This window comes from Pelecanus crispus, chromosome 4 (assembly GCF_030463565.1).
Source record: "Pelecanus crispus isolate bPelCri1 chromosome 4, bPelCri1.pri, whole genome shotgun sequence".
Classification (NCBI taxonomy): Eukaryota; Metazoa; Chordata; class Aves; order Pelecaniformes; family Pelecanidae; genus Pelecanus; species Pelecanus crispus.
The window spans coordinates 5,891,042-5,912,833 of record NC_134646.1 but is presented as its reverse complement, the minus strand read 5'-3'; the positions used below and the strand labels follow the sequence as shown (position 1 = coordinate 5,912,833).

The window sequence follows — 21,792 nt, the reverse complement described above, 5'->3', positions numbered from 1 at the left end:
TTGCAGAGCAAGTCTCAGCAGCACCCACTGGATACCCTTACTTCCTTGCATTTGCAAGTATAACTTAATCTCTTTTAAACAGTGATAGCAGATAGGAAAGACTCTGACTTGGGCAGATACCAGGGCAACTAAAATTACCAGACTGTATGTAAACAACATGAATTGACCGTCAGTAACCTCAGCTAGAACATCATTAGAAGAAATGCATACATATTTCTTGAGTGTATATAAATGAAGGAGTTTCTGTAGAAAGACACTAGATTTGTATTCTTCCATACAGGGCTGAATTAAGTCCATTGTAAGACCACAGTAAGTGTCCTAGAGCTCCCTAGTAGGCTTGCTTGCCCACTTTGTGGTGCTGTGCCCTTGTTTCTAACTCGTGTGGGGTCAGTTCACCTCTCTCCTCATCCTTCCTCTTCCTAACCAGTGCTGAGGAGGGCGCTGAGAGCCACGGGCAGGCTCCCTGCACTCATGTTCCCTGCTGTTGAGCTTGGTGTTGGGCAGTGAAGGTTTGATAGGCACTTTTGTAACACCGTATTGAGTTGGTGGAGAGGGGAGAGAGTGTGAGTTTCTCAAAGCATCACATAAAAGCCAGAGCAGGTATTACTGCATTAGCTTTACTCCCAACATGTTCAGTTTCCTTCAGCATCTAAAAGAGCTGAAAATGTATAGCTTAGAAATTTGAGATGCTACCGTATCTACGACTCCAGAAACCTAGAGCCTCCAATGCATACGCTTAAGCCAGACCTGTTGGATTCTAAGAAGCAGTTCAGATGCTCTTCTCCAGAGCTTCTTGTGCCCTAGGGGGAGCACAGAAGGAAGCCCCTTGGGCACACATGTTGAGGTGCAGTATGGGCTTGAGGTGTAACTGTGGAAGACTTAGCCACTGAAATTAAGAATTAACCAGCATCCTTTTAATCATGCTAAGTATTAGTTTTCTTGCTGCCTATGAAGTGAAAGAGTGTTTCCTGGTCATTTTAACAATGCAAACACTGATTATTTTGCAATTAAGATATTAACACATTCTTAATAACAAAGATTGAATCATAAGTAATAAATAGATACTTGGCAATACAGCATAAACATACACGATGGTAGATAATGTTGGTCATCTTGCAATTCCCTATGATCAATTTACGCATGAAACACAGATCTGTGTTTCATTATGAAGTAACAGTTTTATCTATTGGAAAGAAAAAATATGCTACTGAAATGAAAGTCTATATTTTAAAATTCTGTTATGTTTTATGAGGTATCCACGTTACTGTAACTAATGTATCACTTGATCCGGTAAAATAACTACCAGGCATTTGAATACCGCAACACTTTGAGTAAACAACAGAGAAATCATTTTCTCATTAGAGTGCTCTTTGATTTGTTGGCTACATAATTATGACTTGTCATATGATATAGGTTGATACATACTTCAAAGTGCATAGGAAACAAAAAATACTGTATCATTTTACTCTTGTCGGATGCAGTGCTGAAATACTGAACTAGAAACACTTCGACTGGACTTAGAAAAATACATTAGAGATATTAACCTTTCAGAGGGTTTTCAATTCTGACTTTTCTTTAAAAAAAAAGGTTTTATTTATTGTTCTGCTTGAGGAGAGAATGCTGGATTTTGCCCTGGATGGTTTAGGTTAATCATAGCTGTAGATATCAGTATTGTCCTATGAGGAGAGTAGTGAGTCAATGCAACCAGCATGTTAGAATTATTATACCATATATTCAGTTAACTCTATTAAACAGCAGGCATAATAAAAGGTTTAATATTAGTTACATGTAAAAATAGGCTTTCTTTATATTTCTTTCTAGATTAACTTATCAGGTGAAAATCAAGAATATTTTAAATTTGTTACAAAATTACCTTTAACAATCATCTTGTGTGTTTTCTCTTCCATATGATAGAAGTTGGTTCTTTATCATGTTTTCTTGTGAGATGAACAAAAGTCTGTTATGAATGCTATTACCCTTCATAAAACATTGGTGTTCCTATAGGCAGCTGTAACTCTACAAGAAAAAGGCAAACCAAAATATTCTGTTGAGATATTAATTTTTTAAAAAATCCCTCATTTATTGTTTTCATCTATGTCTCTTCCCGCAGGCACATGGTCATAAGGCATTGCCCCTTCCAGTCATTTTCCCTTCCTTACCAACTGATACCAGTAGTGTGTTTTCCCACTTCAACAGGGACCAGCAGTCACCCGGGGTTCTTTAGGGGAGGGGGTGGCGAGGGAAAGGCTGTTTTCTTTGTTTAATGGTATGTGTCCACAGTGAGAACTCTGTGCTTTTCAAACTTCTTTCCTGAGGCTTATACCAGAGATGCAAAGGATTTCAGATTTCTTTCATATCTAGTTGTTGAGAAAAGAGTTTCTGATGTGCAAAAGTTACCTCTTGTGTTCTCTTTTGCTCTGTGTATGTGAATAAATTCTTTCATTGTTGTCATTGGGAATTCTGTAAATACAGAAAGAGGAGTAAGCCAAATTCTGCCATGGAGACCTTAGAAGAGAATTTTATTCTGCAAGTACTCCCTTATTCAAATATTTGAATAGAAATATTGTGTAATGTGTACTCAGGAAACACTGTATTGATTTCAGTAGGTGTCATGCAGGACTGTAAGCAATCATGTACAAAAATAAACTTATTTTTGGAGATGACATCTTCAAAATTGCTTTCTGGTATGTCAGGAATCACTTTGCTATGACTGCAGTTGATGTTTCAAGTGAAAATAATAGTCTATATGAAAGTCTGGTGAAGAGCAGAAATAAACAAAATTCCAGACTCTCTCTGTATGTGACAGAAAAACACAAAGAGAAAAATTCTAAAGACAGATAAACAACGTGTCTACAGTATTGTTATAATTAACTCATTAATAATCCTCTATTTGGAATGATAGCTCACTCTGTAACATAGGTTGAATAAATTTTGTTTGTAATTTACTGCACAGTAAGTTACTGCTGAGAAAGTAAATAGGAGGCAAAAAGGAACACACAAAACCACGTCTGAGGTTAATTAATTCCTCGAGTTATTTGGCAGTCATTTGGCTTCATGGTTTTATAATATATACTGAACTAAATTAGAACCAGGACACAAGCTGAGTGAAAGCTAAAAAGAAAAAGTGGATCTACCTATTACTAATATTGACACATAGGTGAACACACACACAGTGAAATGCAGGCACAAACATCAACTGTTTTCTCCCATTGCTAAAAACCCTGCAAACTAGATGATGATGTAGCTTCTGATTTTAAGTAGATCACAGAACAGAGGCAGATGGATTAACTGAGATTTCAGGCAATACTTATGCATACAATTAGGCTATGTTTGATAATTTAACAGAAATGTATTCTTTGTTGTTGAATTACTGCTCTGTTTTATGACTCTTCTGCTTCTGTAGAGTTATACCTGTGACCAGCTTTTTCCCACCTTTACCAGTGGCACTTGGCTACCTTCAACAGCAGACACAACTAGCATCTCAAGTAAAAAAACTGTAATAAAAAAATGCAAAATCTGTTCATTTTCTTGGATTTCTATGTTATGTAGCTCTCAAGAAGCAGACTTCTTTTTTCACTTCTCCTGTTTTTAGCTTGTTTTGTCTGAGAATTTGGTAAAGACCTCTCATGAATTAATAGAACTACATCCAATGTTTTTCTGTCTGAGAACAAGTATGAACAAATGCATTCTTTGGCTAAACTAAACTGCTGACATCCATGACATGCATAATATTACATGGGTCAGAGCAAAAGCTATGCAATCCGCGTGGCTGTCTTCTGATTTCCTTAAGTTGGATGGAATTACGTGGAAGATAAAAGTATAGCACTCATATAGATACACTTTTTGCTCATTTGGGCAGAGGTAACCACATTTAAATAATTCTGTGTAGCTTATACATACTTTTTTTTGGCTCAATCTTTAACTAAGTTGTAGCATCAGAAGGATCAGAAATGCGATTTAATTTCAGTATAAGAAGTAAAATGTTTTCCTCATGTAAAAAACCAAGGTTATCTCCTTTTGTATATCACTATATAAGAATGTTAGATGTGCTAGAGTGCTTCTTAGAAGCAGCTCACCCAAAGAGCACAAAGATGGTAATATATGAAACAGGAACTCTCTCTGCAGAGGGAAAATCAGGTTCGGAGTCTTTTCTGTGGGATACATTAATTGAGCAATGGAATATCTTGGAGGCTTAATTTTTTTATTTTTTAATTTTTTTTACCTAGGGTCAGTGAGACTCCAGGGTGGCAAGAATGAGTTTGAAGGTACAGTGGAGATATATTTGAATGGAATCTGGGGAACAATCTGTGGGAGTCATTGGGACAATAATGATGCAACAGTCATATGTCGACAGCTTGCACTTGGGTAAGTTTCAGTCTGAGTAAAAATCAGTCATTTTAATGATGTTTCAGTATAAAGGACAATCTATTTTGCAAATCCTGATGGCTTTTTGTGTTTGATGGTTGTTTTTTCTGTTTGAAAGTTGTTGAATGCTGAAGTTGTTCTTCCCAGAATCCTTTGCCTCCTTCAATTGTGTTGTACTTCAGAAAGGTTGCTGTGAGAAACAGTATTTCATTTGAAAGCTGCATATGGGATCTGGAGAGGAACAGACCAGGGTAGATGCTTTGCTTTCAAAGTGAAAAGTGTGAACAGGTCAGAAAAGCTTAGGGCAAACAAAAACTGCTTTACGAGACATCCGGGAGGCATCCACAAGGGGGAGAAATATGAGGTCTGATCCTGATCTCACTTATGTAAGTGTCAATTAAGAACAGCTCCAGTGAGGTTACTGAATCTACAAAAATGTAAACATGACCAGAATTAGACTCTACATGGGCTCCTAATCATAGGAAAATTCCTGGTTCTTAGAGGAGCATGGGGTTACCCTGGTAATCATCCATTCTATCCTGCCAAAAACCATCTGGGACTCAACCTAGGTTTTTGGAAAATGTCGTATTTTTGTTGTGCACATCTTCATCTAGCTAGATAATCTGTATGGTTTACTTTCAGAGTTGCACATTGATAACAAAACCCAAAACCAGACAAGTCTTGCAGCTTTACGTTTTCATGGAAACATTTTATAGAGTTATATTGGACAGGTTGAAAGCCCCTGCATTGTCCTCACTGAGCACTACTTCCCACTGCTGTCAGAATGGGGTTAATCAACAGGACCCTTTAACATAATTTGGTCATTAAACTCTAGATAATGCCTACAGTGATACTGCAATCGCAATAGTAAGATGAAACGGAGGTAAGAAAGAAAAATGCCCATACCAAAAGGGAGTTTTAAAAATAAAATGCAATTTCAGCTTCTAAAAAATCAACGCTGTTCAAGTTAGCAACCACATTACTTGAATATCCCCCTTTAGCACCCCATTCCGTTTGTACTTTCTCAGTAAGCCACAAAGTATGGATAGCTTTATTGCCTTTCTAACATTTCTTTCAGTCACATACCAAAGTAGTGATTTTGTTTGCTACAAGCAGTAAGGGGCTTTTATAGCATACTTGCACTGTGACATTCCTAATGATTATTCCACTTTTTAAGACTGCTAGCCAGAACTAAATCTAAGCTGTTTTATAATGTTCAATACTAATCTGGACACACCATGCCAACTTATAAAAATATGAGGATTAGATGAGATAAAAGTTCAGCCATCTGGAGGCCGTGAATTGCTTATGACTTCAGCTGCCTACGTGCAATGTCTCCTTTCCTCATTTTCATGTAAGTTCTTTTTGCCTTCCATGCCCTAAACATTTCAGTTGAACAAGACCGCTATTAGCAGAAGTAGTTCAGTGACACGGGTGAATGGTTTGGTCTTTTCAACAGAAATGGCTTAAATCTGAATCCAGGCCAAAAAGCCCCAAGTGAACAGTAGCTGAAAGTTTCTGTTATCATGAGCGTCTGGCAGAAATTTGGATCTATATACCACAAGGTGAACTCACTAGGTATTACTGGTGCTTTTCAGGTGCTTCCATCTATGTTCCTTTGATTTTACAGTATTTGGGCTTTGTTTTTAATTTAATGTTGTTGGGCATTATATGGAAGAAAAGATGGCTCAATAATTGTCACTGTAGATTCAGTATGGGAAGGAAAGGATGCTGTTAATAAATGTTCTGGATGGATGGGAATGGCTGAATAGAGAATAATGGACACGGGCCTGATCTAATTGAGTATGAGGTGGTTTTACTGCCCCATGGTCACAACCATATTACATGACATGTATGGGCAGAGCACTGCTACGTTTTAATGGAGTAAAGGAGAGGATAAGGGTGAAAGGCCCATTAGCATTACCTCTCCTGGAAGTATAACTGCCGTGGGATGGTACTGTAGGTTCACCTACGGACTGTGGACTCTGTGTCAATTTTTGTAGTTAAGAATTGGGAGAACAGGAGTGTAGCTGGCTCTGCAGCAACACAGGCCATTGTACTAAAATATTCCGCAACAAAATGGTGAGAACTGGGTCACATCTGTTACTTTTCTTTGTACAGAAGACAATGCTGAACCGTATGAAATGTGATGAATTTACACTGCTGAAGAAAGCCCTTTCTTTTCTACTTCAAGATTATATATGAGAAAATGTTGCACTTCCCCTCCTCCCACTCTAACGTCCTCTTCCTGATTGTTCTTACAGTGAAAAAGGTACAGCAAAACACATACCATTTTCTGGACTGGGCCTTATTCCTGTTTACTGGAGTGAAGTGCGTTGTCGTGGTGATGAAGAAAATATACTGTTATGTGAAAAAGACATCTGGCAGGATGGAACATGTCCTCAAAAAATGGCAGCTGCTGTCACATGTAGCTCTTCCCTGGGTAAAAAAAATACATATGGTTTGATGATTAACTCCTTACGTTATTTAAATAGAAGTAGTAATAATTACTCATTATTAAATCAGGAAAAAAAAATATTAAGACTTCTTGGAACAGGAAATTAAACAGATTGAATCATCGCATCATTAACTGTTTCAAATCCCTCTATGCTGTGCCAGCAACTATCTGAACCACTTTTTACCTTTCCATAATCAACAAGGAATTATTGCTTTGAGATGTAGGTTGTGAGAAAGAGTGAAGCAGTGAGAATCTCTGGCTGTAAAAGGATTGCTTCCCCTCACATTTTTTAAAACCTTATTTATTTATTTATTTACTTATTACTCTTTGGTAGCTACATATGCTACATGCCCATTGGTTAGCTTTTCTTGAACAGTAGGGAGGAGCAGCAATTTCACAAACAGGCTATGCCTTCTCCTTTGGTATAGAAGTGTTGGGATGACATTCCTTACTGTGAATGTGGATGACATTGCACAAGGAACTATAAAATTTTTGCCCTATTTTGCGTACATTTAAAACAGGTCAAAGTCTTCCTAGCTGAAGATTGCTACCTCACACATCACTCACACGAGTCCAAATGATATCGTTAGGAAAAAAGATATTATTAATGTTTTCAAGATTTTTCAGATTATTTTAATCAACATCCTCAACAGCAACTAAATGGGCAATTATGCCTAAACATCAGGTTTTAGATATTGCTGGCCTCAAGGAAGGCTAGGCTGGCAGTGCTGAGAAGCTGGCAATGGCAATCTCTTCAGTTGTAACCAAAACATGTATGGCTGCAGCCAGCTCTGTCCTGCCTTTCCTCTCCTACTTGCATTCCTATCCAAAGGCAGATGCGTTTTTGTCCTAAAGCTCCAATATTCATGAGGAATATTTTGATAAATGACTTTCAAAAAATCATTTTAGTCTAGATTTAGAGAACTATAGTGTAGTGTAAAGGGAGAATCATTTTAAGCTAGGAGACAAGTTGAAGGACCAAAGCAAGAGAAATAGTCTTGCCTAAAGAAAGTGAAAACTATTAATCTTAGACAATTAAATTGAGACTCCACAGTCAATGAGATTTGACTGCTCTGACTGAAATTACCAAAGTAATGAGAAAACATGAGGATGGATTTCTACTTCCGTGGCAATTAAAGAATTTTTGCCTCTTATGTCAGATTTTACTCTCTGGGACCAAGCCTATACAGAGCCAATCTTGCTCTTACTGGTAGAAATGCAGCTCTACTGACTGATTGTAGTATTTGACCTTACAGCTACAGCCCTAAGTATCTGTGAATGCTTTGACACTTAAGTAACTCAAGCTCAGCACGGTCATTTGTCTGTATAATATTCTTCAGCTATTGAGAGTGGAGCTTAGGGGAACTCATTTCGAAGAAGTTTAATTTCAGGTTTTCCATCTAACTAGGAAAAATAAAGTGTGGTTCTTGAGCGGTATCAGAGAAACCATTACGCCATCTTATTTTTTCTTTATTATCAGGATAACATTTTGTGAAGGAAATGACCTTTTCCTATATTCTATGTTTGATCACAGCCCCCGTCTTTACTCCGATCCGGCTGGCTGGTGGGAACAACCCTCACGAAGGAAGAGTAGAAGTCTACCATGCTGGCCAGTGGGGGACTGTCTGCGATGATCAGTGGGATGACGCAGATGCTGAAGTTGTCTGTCGGCAACTTGGCCTTGGGTCTGTTTTTCTACATATTTTCTACTCCAGCAGCAAAGCAGGAGAGCTAGTCAGATACATAGCTTGGAGTTGTCAAAAGATGCTCCTTTAAAATTGCACTAATATTCTGAAGCAGTAACTAAGTTTATTTATAGAAGGTTCAGGTACAGTGCCAATACTTTCAAGTCCCTGGAACTTTGATTTATAGGATCCAGTTTTCAGTGTCGTATGATAGGGGCAATTTTGTCTGTAGGACAGACAAAGGATCTGTCTCAGAATAAATCCTGACTTTTTAGTGAAAACTCACTACAATTTCAGTAAAGTTTCAATCAAAAAGCCTAGGTGAAGAAAAGGAAGTTGCTTTGATTGTTAAAATCCTGACATCCATTTTACTGAGGAGTCTCAACAGCCTCCTTGCCTTGGAATAAGAGCACTACTTTGTCAGAAAGGATATGTTTTTTGGCATGCCTGTGAGAATCTCTCAAGATTTGTTTAAGTAATGAGTCTCCAAAGATTGTCATTTTGCATATACGGAGTAGAGATCTGTTTGAAGTTTTGACAGTTAAGCTTGTCGGCAATTCTGTCTGAACTAAGCATGGTCCATAATACAGTCACAGCAGCAGAACAGGATTTTCTTGCTCCTCTTCTGAACAGCCAGGGGTGATTTTGATACCACACAGAAGATAAGTATTCAGTATTTGAGGAAAGATGCTGCAGAAGTGGGAGGCAGAGAGGAGAACTGCTAGCTCAGAGAGGTAGGAGATGGGAACAACTGGGATGAAAGGCCAGATGAGTTTTAGAGGGAAAGAACTAGGAGCAAGATGCAGAGAAGATACTAAGATGTAAACCCAAGGAGAAGGGGATTATGTTTGAGACAGACTGGATGAGAACTAAGCAGGTCAGTGCAGAGGAGACTGGAACAGAACTCACCTGTCCAACCCTGCTGGGATTATGATGAATTAAAAGAAGTGGCACTGAAGGTAGCAAGCTCTGTGGCATTAATGGGTGGCCCCCAGAGTGTACTTGTTTTGTAACATGAAGCTGAGGCCTTGGACTGCTGGTGCCATCCAAATTAGCTCAAAAGGACGAGAACTGTGCAGTACTTAAAAAGCTTCTAGATCTCCTGGTGAGCTGTGTGGGAATCAACACAGTACTCTGACATCAGACTTCAATTTTTTCCCCAGTTTATTTTATGCTAGATTTCTATATTCCTGTGCATTTTCAATTGGGAATACCCAATAGAAAGTCTGTCTTCTTACAGGCCTTTTCTGCTTTTGAATTGGGCCACTATTAATCAGTTTGGGGAGTTACTAAGCTAAGCCTTCCGTTTCTGTATACCAATGACATCATGCTCTTAACCTGCCTCCTTACTGATTACACTAAAACATTCGATTATTTACATTTAATGTTCAGAAACTGCAGTTCTGAGATGCTTCTAATTTGATTCATTTTTCTGAGTAAATAAATTGTATTAAGATGGTGCTAAGTCTTTTTGAAATACGTCTATTCAGAAATATGTCTAGAATTTCTCAGGTAATCAAGATATCTTGACAAATGTGCTCATTACTGTGAAGTGAAATTTTACCAACGGTGGCAGCAGACCAGTTATGAAGTAATAAAAATAATCTAAATTTGCATATTGTTAATCCATCTGGAAATGTGCCACAAATTGTAAAAGTAAAGCGTCTCAGTAAGCAGCTTCCCCCACCCTTTCAACTTTTCTGTAGCACTCCTATAAAACTTCAGAATATTAATCTCCCATTAATAGGTGAAAAATAATGATAATTTCTTTTATTATTTGGTTTCATAAATACTTTTTGCTTGATACAAATTGTCCTTGTTATAGTAATGGGATGTGTTGTCTCTGCCTTATTGGAACTCCAGAGGATCTTACTAGATTGTGGTATAATTTGTTTTCAACATTCAGAGTAGTCAAGCATTTCTCTTGATTTCTGCCAGCTTCTTAATGAATAAGGACTTTTTTCTAACATCTTCTATACATTTGTACCAGCATCAGAATTAAAAAAATACAAGAAATAGAAACTATATATGAGAATTTTCTTTTTGTGTAAAGTTCATATATATGCAAATACTACTCAATAAACTTAGATGAAGGTCATTTATCTTCTAGACATAAATGTTCCAAAGTACAATCATCTTAAAAACTACCAGTAAACCAGGCTTCCTGTAGTAAGCCTATAATATATTTAGGGTAATATTAATAAAAATAGGTATCCTGAAGGTAGGCTCTTCAGTCCATATTTATTCAATTCTACAAAAATAGCCTGAAGTGCTCAGAACTCACAGAGCCTATCTTGGTACACCAGAAAGATACGCTGGCGAACCAAGACATTTTTATTTATTTAGATGGGATACCTAGATTTGAAATAAGCATTACCCTTAGTGTATCCTATGGATTATATTTTCTTAGTTTACTATATAGTCATTCACAGTTTCAACCAGTTTGAAAAGCAGCTCTTTATGAAATGTTAGAGTTGGAGGACTTGGCTCTTCCTCCCATTACCAGCATTGCAAAATACAAGTGTTCAGTAAATGAATGCTACATATAAAAATGCATGGTTACTTAACAAACTAAATGAAAGAACAGTAAGGGCAATCAGGAAATGTTTGCAAATCTCACGGAAAAATATCATGTCCTATCTATTAAAATTCTTCTTGGCCTTGCTAAAGAAAAAAATTAGACCAAGATACCTGTTAATATGTTATTTGGAATTAGGAAGGTCCTTCGGAAGAAAAGGTAATGTCTACTTAAAAATCTCTCTCAAAAATAAGGTACTAACTTCAGCCTGAAGCTACGTGTTTTGCTAAAACGTTGCCTGCTGAGCGTTTCAGGATATTTTTGGTTTGCTTACCTGCTTCTTTGAAGCAATCACAGATTATAATTCTTCTCCCTACTGAGTAAATAAGACCTGCTTTTGATATTTTCCATGTTCTCCAGCACTTGAGGAAGGCATCAGGTCATCAAAGAAACAGTCTGAAAATTAACAGTGCATTTTCAAGATTAAAAGCACATTAGCTTGAAAATATTAAAAACAAATTGTTTTTAAACAAAATGAAAATGCAAAACACAGATTATTTAATTTACCTTTCTTGTGTGCGCTTTTATTTACTGAGCACTACAATCTACAGTGTATACCATGAATTTCCACATCCTTCCTTTTAATAGGACTTTTTCCTGATCCTAATTTAATTTTTATAAGCCTCTTACTGTTGTTATTTTTCTCATACCCCTTTACTGTTTATCAAGAATCTGTATGATGGCTAATTGTAAATTTAGTATTGTTTTCCTTTAGAAAATAAAGAGAGAGAACAGAGATTGTTACGTATTTATACAAAGCACTAGAAATAAAATCCGCATCTCTCTAAATCCATACATGGATTAATGAGTCAGTGCCTTAAAAACATGAACTACTGCAATTTACATTAAAAAAAAAAATTACAGCAATGCACTATTCTGACACAGTCTCAAAAGCCAGTTAAGAGTTTGAATGATTACATCCCGAAACAAAATAGTCAAGACCTGTCACATTTTCAGTACAAGCTGAACATACCATTCTCATTAGGTGTTATGTGACAATATATGGCTGGTAGTGGAAAGCTCTCTTCAAAGCAATTAATAATTAGTATAAAGCCCTGCATCCAAACTGTATGTTAACTAATTTAAACTAATCCTTTAGACAGGTTTCATTACAGTAAAAAATTTAGATAGACATTTCAATCTTACAAGTTGAAAAAGAAGACATATTGAAAATACTCCTGTAAAAACCAGACTGGATATATGAACAGAGAAACTATTGAGTGGAAAGAAACCAAACCATGAAAAGCATTTACATATGAAAGATCCCGTGTCTTAAACAGAACTGGAAAAATCCTGATAGATCATCAAGTGTTAAACACTGTATAATTTCTGTAATGCTGAAACAATGGAGCATTTTCAATTTATGTAGGCTTTTGTGCTCAAAATGCTCTATGGTGACATAAAGAGTATAACACACACAAGGCTAGTCATTGGTCTGCTTTCTGTTCTTATTTCTATCACTGATTGGTGGTATGATATGGTCAAGTCACTTAAGATCTCTCTGCTGTGTTTTTTACATGACTAAATGGGGAACAATCATTTTTATCTGCCTCATCTGGGTGTTTGAGATTTGATGAATGTGCTTTGAGGACAACAGGTGAAAGTCACTGTGGAAATGTATATCAGAGTATTTTTACTACATATGAACATTAAATAAACTTAAAATTAGAATCCTCATACCCAAGCTGTACATCTATAATCTCTTCTAGGAAAGTTATGCTTAAAAATCAAAAGGGACGGAAAAGGAAAATCTCATCGATACAAGGCAATAGCAATTGATGTTCTAAGTATGTTCCAACCGTGGAAGTGTGGAAACGGTATGTTTAAGTCGCTCGCTCCATAGCCTCAGCTGAGACTGAAGCTGACTGTGGAAGCACATCACACGACATGACAGAACGTGGGCTGCACTGTCAATTACCAGTGCAGCGGCTAGTCAGGCAGTCCCATCTGCTATTTTAGAAGCTGGATATGCAATGTTTTAGCTCTTCCCAGCGAGTCCCAGACTCTTCAGCTTGCTGCTTCTTGACCGGGTGTTTGTTATATTTCAACAGGGGTGTTGCCAAGGCGTGGAGCCAGGCTTACTTCGGAGAAGGCTCAGGCCCGGTGCTGCTGGATGAGGTGCGGTGCACGGGAAATGAACTATCTATAGAACAGTGTCCGAAAAGCTCCTGGCGAGAACACAACTGCGGCCACAAAGAAGATGCTGGTGTTTCCTGCACACCTCTCACAGGTACTTCAATTACTAGTAATCACGCAGGAAAACAGTAACAAATGCAGAGTTCACAGCTCTGGAAGAAGAATTTTTAAGTTTGCAGATGCACAAAACCCCACAGTAATAAAGTGTTCTGGCAGTATCAGAATGAACCAGCTGTTGGCTGTGGAACTTTTACGGGTACAGAAAATCTCATTACTCAACACAAAGCCTTGGTTCCTCAGTAACATGCTAACTGCCACTTTCTACGTGGGGCATGCCTTAACTGTGTATCACATCTATCAATGGCAGTAAGCATTCCACCATAAAAGCAATGGGAAATAACAGAATATACAAAGAAAAAGATAAGGTGTATATACAGTGAAATCACGTAATCAGAGCCCACTCCTGTGGCCTTGGCATGTAATAAGGGCTTGGAAGATCAATATCTTGTGCTATTTCTCTTGCACTTAAGCATCTGCATTATGCAACACTTCACAGCTGAGCAGGTGCATTATGGCATTTCTTTGATCTTCTCATTAAATGACCCCTGGTGATCAGCACCTGATTTAGGAGTCTAATATTCTGATCAGATGCAGTAAATGAAATGTTATTAATTTTGTTTTAGAACAATAACTGGACCTAAGAAAAACTGATTTTTGTTTTTGTTTTTCCTTACTTGTTAATGACACAGATGGTGCATTAAGGCTAACAAGTGGGAAAGGCAGTCATGAGGGACGCCTGGAGGTCTATTATACTGGGCAGTGGGGCACAATCTGCGATGATGGGTGGACAGAGCTGAATACACAGGTGGTTTGCCGGCAGCTGGGATTTAAGTAAGGTTACTTGATATTAGATATCTGACTCTTTGACTTGACAATGATGACATTTACATGAGCCCTACATTATTCAAGAGTCTCTTTTTTTTAATATTAGCTGAGTGCTTCATAGAAACTACTGAGTTAAAATCCATTAAACCCTGCTTCCCTCAGTCTCAAAGAGGTATTTATGGCCTCAGTTTAGGTAGAAGAAAAAGCTTCAACTGAGGTTGTGATTCAGCAGCCTTTATTCACGGAATTCCTTCCAATCATCTTTTTGGCTAACTGAGATCAATGCATACACTATAGAGAAAAACTGATGTTGTATTCTATTTTGCCTATAAAAGTCTGATTCTTCAAAACCTTTGCTTGGCAAACAGTCATTAAAAATCACAGACATTTTCAAGGTTTAAGTGCTTCTAGATCTACCTCAGAAAAACCCACAGTCTGGCCCTGGGACACTGTCATGTATCAAAAAGCATATTTTAGAAAAAAATCCCATTAGAGTTTCATGCATTCACTCTTCACTACTCTTCCTACTGACTGTGGCTACAAAGATACGCTCTCACTAGGTAGTTGTTGTCTTGCCTTCAGATTATAACAGCTCACATTCAAAAAGGAATTTTGTCTCATTTTCCCCAGACACTGACATTTAAATGCATATATAATACTAAGAACACGCTTAAGTCTCAAAGGCAGTGAGACAGCCATATGCTTGGTTCAAGGGAGGCCTTAATCAAAGGTATTACACTCCCAAGTTTGTACTAATGTAACAGTAATTCCTTAGAAAAACATTACCAAACAAGCAGCATATGGTGCTTGCATTGAATTTAATGCTAACTGAACCTGCTGTGTCACGGTTAACACTGTTTACTGTTACTACCTGAGAAACCTTTATTTCTTCACAAATAATTTATTTCCTTTCTAGTGCTTAAGTATCACACGCCCTCTAATCACTGTGGACCAGAACGTTATGTATACTTTATGTGTTATGCAGGTATGGAAAAAGTGCACCTGAGAGCTACTCAGAAGGCAGCCCTGGGCCCATCTGGTTGGATGATGTCAGCTGCTCAGGGAAGGAGACAAACCTTCTGCAGTGCTCAAGGAGGGAGTGGGGAAAGCACGACTGCAACCATCGGGAGGATGTCAGACTCGTTTGCCATCCAGATAACGACAGCCATAAACTCTCACTTGGTAAGGCATCTCTTTGGTAAAGTCACAGTGTGAGTATTGCGGTGGGTGCAGATCCGAGCAAAGTATAGTATACTTAAGGATGCTCAAAATCTTAATATTTGGCAGATGTGTGCAAAGAAGGAATAGGAAGGGGAAAAAAGCTCACTTTTCTCCTGAAGATCATAGGAAGTAATCAAACTTTGTTTGAAGGAACATGAAAAGCCAGAATGTTAAAGATCAACACAATTTTGTAAGGTAACAAAGTCAGATTCCAGAGATCCTGTTCTCTCAGTCTTCACCAGATTTTAGACCTACTCAGCACTTCCTAATGGTACACTACACTTCACTCAGCACTCTCCAAGTTTTAAGGAGCTTTCTCATGCTATCGAAAGTTGGCGACGTACCCAAACACTGAGGAATATAAGTCAATAGCATATCCTCCTATGGCCTCACATTCAGACAATCTGAACTAAGAGATATGGAGAAAGAGGGGAAGTTCAGGGATAGCAAGAAGGGTGAAAAGCATGGAATTATTTCTGTATTACTGTTGCCTATCATTTATATTGTGCCTGGATGAATGGGCCCCACTTGCTGACCAGGACAGAACGATACTACAAACACAAATCAAAGAGCCAGTTCCAATGTCAAAAAGCCTACAAACTTGTATGAAAAAAGAATAAAAAGATAAGAAATGAGAGAAAAATACTAATTACATAGTGGCATTGTAGAACAAAATATATACAAATGAATTCCAAAGATTCCTAAATCCACATGTAGATAATTAAACAAGAATTCTGGCTATCAGATACACACAGTAAAAACTACAGGGGAACAATGGGTTGCTCAGCAATTCTGAAAAACAGTTTCATTTTTAAAATTTGCTACATACAAAGTTTGTAGCTTGTCAGTAGGTAGCCTTTTACAAAATTGTTGCCAATATTCTTTAGCTTACCCAAGCATATTTTAGTCGATTTTGAAATTAGAATTATAACTAGTGGAGTTAGATTCACAGCTTCTACTGAAACGTAATGGATTTGTATGCCTGAGTGCCTGAAGTTCTCTGGAAATTACAGACTGAAGGTCTATCCTGCGAACTAAGACATGGATTTACTGCTTGACATTGCTACCTGTTACAACAACAATCAGCACTTCCACATGTACTTTTCTAGTCTCTCCCTCTTTATAGTCTTTTTCTTTACAGCCTTTTGACCTCTCACAATCCAATGAATGTTTTATGTTGCAGTACAGCTCCATTATGTGTAGATGATGTCAAATCATATTTGGTAGAAAGAATTTTCTCAGACCAAAAATAACAGGAATTCAAATCATGACTGCTGTCTTTACAGATGCAAACCATCTGTGCTGCTTTGCTCAAATTCCTATAAAATATAATCTTAGCTGAAGGAGGTCTGGTTCAGATAAATGGATCCATATGGTAACATTCTCTCATCCCCCATTACCAGAAAGTTATATTAATTTTGTGCTCATAAATATTTCTTTTTTTTCCTGAAACACAAGAAGATGAGATAACAATAAAATAGGTATACTGTATCCTTAATATCCCATGCCTCTAGCTGGGTAATGTAAGTGTAATTTTCACCTAAATCATATTCTTCCAGAATAACGTATCATTTCAACAAGAAAATGAAAACAGCGTATCTGACATTTCCTATGAGATTTCTGATTGGAAAGTGGACAAAGACTCTATTGTTACCATTTACTTCCCAGCATTTGAAGAAGCCTTTTTTCTCCCCGTAAGGATGAATTCAGTAGAAAAATATGAGAAATTAGTAGATGTTATGACTTGAGGAAATACAGACATTAAGGAACACTAAAAATGAGACAGAATACACTACAGTAACTACAACATTTGCTTAGTATGTAAGATCATGACAATGTAGCTAAACAGAAAGTTGGTGAAGTTAATTCATTTAACTGTCCAGACAGTACGAACTCCAGTATAAACAATATGCTTTAAATGACATTTGAAGCAAACAGACTTTGTTTTTAATCTTTCCTAATTAATGAATTAGGCCAGATTTAACTAGCGCTGATCCAGAGTAAGGTTTGGTATACAAAAGCTATTCATACCCTAAATTAATCTGAATTAAATATCAAATGCAAATGTCCCGAAATACTGCTATATTTAAGAGCGTAATTAAGTAATTTCTCATCCTTAGAGATTTAGAAAAGATTAGGAACAGGTTAGAAGAATGAGGAACAGTGTTTCCAATTATTCTAAAACCAAACTCTCATCAGTGTATTAAGGATTATAAAGTATGACATACTAAAAGATTTAGAAGGTGATTCTCACTTAAACATTATAAAGAGGCCTCAGAGGAATTCATAACTGTTTTAAGGCTACTTGCATTGCTAGCACGCTAGAAAGGAGTTTTAACCTAAGTGAGAACCAAATATGTACTTTGCTTAATGATTCAAAAATAACTACAGGCCAAGCACTGAACCAACCATGATTAATTAAGTCTGACTAATCCACATAAGTGAGATTTTGTATTATGAACATATCTGAACAAGCAATCAATTTAAATTGCTAGAAAAATAACCACACATATCAGTCTAGAATAACATGCTGTAGAACATTATGCTATCACACAAAATACGCTACAGAACAGCACACGTAATGATAAGTAGTAATTGAAGTTCAACAACGCTGCACTTTTTTGCTGAGATAGTGGTTAAGAGGAGTGGTAGCAACCAGTTTGAGAATGGATTTATGAATTGAGATACAGCCAAATTCACCCATAAAGTTTCTGTAAGGAAAATGTGTCCATCTTGTATGGGTATCATATCAAAGTTACCTCGTGTGTTTTCTGCCTTTAGCGGGAGAATTGTTTTGTGTCCATTGTGGTCAAATTCTGAGCTATGTCACATATTTGTACAAAATGAAAGAACCAGATGAACTCTGGAGTTCAAAATACAGTATTATTTCATATTTGTCTTGTAATTTGTACAAACTGCTTCCTTTTGCCAGCCAGGAAAAATATGACTACTTTAACAGCTGATATTAGGCTTGTTGAACATAAACATCAGTTGACCCTATATACTGAACTTGATGAAAATGACTTAAAGTACTAGTTCTTGCTTCTGTTGTTGTGAGTTGACAGCAGTAATTTATTCCCAGGTCCTCCCATCAGGCTGATGGATGGCGAGAATAAGAAGGAAGGACGTGTAGAGATTTTTATCAATGGCCAGTGGGGCACAATTTGTGATGATGGATGGTCTGATAAGGATGCAGCTGTAGTCTGTCGACAGCTTGGCTACAAGTAAGACAACTCATTAAGCTGTTTCTCAAATTATCTGTTTGCTGTATCTAAAAATGTTAAGTTTCTGCAACTGAATATCACCAACATATGTCTGATAACATAATATATGCCTTTTAAAACTTGTCTGGCATTTTTTTTTAGAAAAGTGTACTTATACTATTCATATAAGAAGTAGTAAGGCTATGTCTTCAAAGGAGTGTTCATTAACTAGCATAACTGGGAAAAGAAATTTTAATATTCAAAGGCGTATCACAGTCTGACTGGCAACTGAAATGCAAGTTAATGCTAGTTATTAAATATTTTTTCAGAAATTAAATATTCCAAATTACTAAGCTGTTGACTAAATACTGTATTTTATTTGTCACTTATGGTGCTACATGTCTATATGATATAAATATATTACACTTTTTTTTTCTTACACTTAGTTGCACTAATGTAACTGAGAAGGGAATTTGATTTAGTGTATCTGCTCTATGCTCTTTGCCATTCAAACTGTTCTTAATTTACTTCTTTCATCTTCTGTCTTCAGATTTCTAAACATTTTTAAAAAGTTAAGAGTGAAATTTCTAATTTGGAAAAAATGAGGGAAACTAATATTAACATCTAGAATACCACAGATGATTACATATTCTGTGAACTATGTAGACTCCCTTTTTTGTTTCTGATTTTGTGTGAGAGCTCTGTGTTTCACCATACTTAACTGACAATTTCCATTTGTGTAACAATTTTAATCCTGAGTCATCTTTAGTCAAAAGAAAAACTTAAGGAACCTAAATTGTAGCGCTTTAGTGATTCGATGTAACAGTATACATAGAAAAAACTTGGGAACTTAAAATGCCTTTTTCATTACATTAGCAAAGAAAATACAAATATTCAGAACCTAGACGTGGGTTACCACAGTTTACTGAAATTATCAGGAATTTGGCTAAAATTTCAGGAGTAATGGTTGTATTGTTTCAAAAAGTTCTTGATCCATTTTAATTGAAAGGTATAATTTTGCAAATTGATAGTATTTATCTTTTGTGAACCTTAATGATGACTTTGAAATCCTTATAGGTTCGGACATAACTGTTAAAAAATTTAATGAAATATAGCAACAGGTCAGTGTCCTCTGTCACAAGCTGCAGACATGATTTCTGCAGATTCACATGCAGGCGCACCAGCTACTGCATTCCTAATTCCACATCTTTTTTCCTTCATTTACTGATCTGGCTTGACTTGATGTAGCTTGGAGGTTTGATAAAACTGTTATACAAAGGATTATGGCTTTAGCCTGCATGACAGTAATTTGAATAAGCTTCATTTAATATAGGAATAGACCTGACAGGACAAAACCACCCTCTAATTAAAACTACGGCAATGCATATGTGTCACTTTTGAACTAAGTTGCTTAATCAGGCTTACATCACCAAGCAATTTTTTTCTGGATACTTAAGAGCAGTAAAGATATAACAACTATAGGGCAGACATATAAATAGCAGAATTAATGAGCTGAAAAATATCCAGAACACTAGTGAAATATAACAGGAAACTAGTGAAATATCTTCTCTGAGTGTATCAGTAAAGAAATCTGAGCTTAAGAAATACAAATCATGTTATCTGTTTGCTGTGTCTAACAATGTGAAGTTTGTGCAACTGAATATCATCAGACTATGTCTGAACACATATGCCTTTTAAAAATTGTCTGGTACTCATTTAGTAAAGTGTATTTATAAGTAGTAGTAGACTATGGCTTCAAAACTATAAAACTTGACTTGTATTATCTCCCACTGAATCATGTAGTCTGCTTCATCCTCAGCCTCTCTGGCCTTTTGTATGTCTCCCTCACATGATCAAACTCAACCCCTTATCCCCACCTTCTGTTTTTAAATCTCTGCAAGGACAGACAGTTGGCTGGATTCTCAATTTGTGTCATGTCAGACTGGGGGGTTAAGATTACAGGATACAACAGAGCACGTTTCCTGAAGGACTAGGGATAGACACATTTCAGAAATCTAAAATTAGGTTCCAGAAATTGGGAGAGCTTGTCGGAAATGCTGGATCTTGGTGACCCTATGTCTAGACAATTGCATTCCACAAACCTGACTATACCGTGACATGCACTGATGAGCTGGAATTGCTTCTGGGCCTAGGAGTTCATGCACAGATCTTTTTGCTGAAGTTCAAATTACATTCAGTGGTGACTTGACTGTTCCAAAGTAAGGCAGGGACTTTTGGGTTCAGGCACCTGAACTTGAAGGTTGATGAACGTTGTTTCTTTAGAAATAAACACATCATGACCTTTTCCTGGGAGGAGTTCAAAAAGCACCTAATACCAAAGTTGACATCAGTTTTCATTAAGACTGATCACAAAACTAAACAGCATCATTCAACTCCCTTTACAATGCTATGTTTAATACTCAAGTCTTTCCTACTGTGGAATTACATTCCTTGGGGAAAAAAAAAAAAAAAAAAATCACACATTATTACAAATGAGAGAAAAGACTGCCTTAAAAAGGAAGAGTTGTGTAAGCAAAAGGTAAACACTGAGAAAATGGACTGAGTTTTTCCTGCATGTATTATTCATATTGTCAATGCTTATCTGTACATTTATTTTATGAAATCATGCTTTGCAACATTCTCAGCCATTTACTAGGGTTCATTCTGACTGAAATAAGAAAATCCCTGAGCTGGCAAAATCACTAGGTTCAAAGCAAATGCTAGTTTTAAAGAAGTCTCATTAAGCCAGTTTGTCAAATCCACAATTAATGATGTTAGAAAAACATAATACAAAGAACATTAGAGAACAGCCCTACTGATTGGCTAAAACCAGTCATGAAAACATAAAAATAATTAATAGCACCCTAATCAAAGTATATTTGTAGCAAGATGAACATTAAGAGAACACACACCTTTTCTGAAGTACTATCTACTATGTGATTGGGTTTAACATACAAAAGTATTTTGACAGAATGAGTAAAGAGCAAAAGACAGTTTTAGAAGCTCTTGCATTTTAGTGAATTAAGTGGTCCACTAAAATTGGACCCCTTTCATTTAGGGCAGGCTTGTAAGAATGCACATGTGGCACACATACACACCCCAAATGAGCAAATATCCCACCATTAGTGCTCCAAAAATGATCTACTACTGGGGGGGGGGTGGGGGGTGGTGTGGGGGGGCGTGGGGGGCAGAGTTCTAGGGTAGTTGGCCATCTATACTGACCAACTGGATTTCCTGATTAACGGTATTATGAATAATGGT

The 21,792-nt window shown here is 36.9% G+C and overlaps 1 protein-coding gene across 1 annotated transcript in view; it reads left to right on the top strand.

The window, feature by feature from the left end:
• The window catches only part of PRSS12 (serine protease 12), a 42,292-nt gene that overhangs the window by 4,714 nt on the left and 15,786 nt on the right, over positions 1-21,792 (top strand). The window contains exons 2-8 of the mRNA XM_075709325.1: positions 4,227-4,365; positions 6,630-6,808; positions 8,358-8,508; positions 13,138-13,316; positions 13,972-14,113; positions 15,093-15,289; positions 18,411-18,552. Coding sequence (XP_075565440.1) covers positions 4,227-4,365; positions 6,630-6,808; positions 8,358-8,508; positions 13,138-13,316; positions 13,972-14,113; positions 15,093-15,289; positions 18,411-18,552 — 1,129 coding nt within the window. The remainder of the gene's footprint in view (positions 1-4,226; positions 4,366-6,629; positions 6,809-8,357; positions 8,509-13,137; positions 13,317-13,971; positions 14,114-15,092; positions 15,290-18,410; positions 18,553-21,792) is intronic.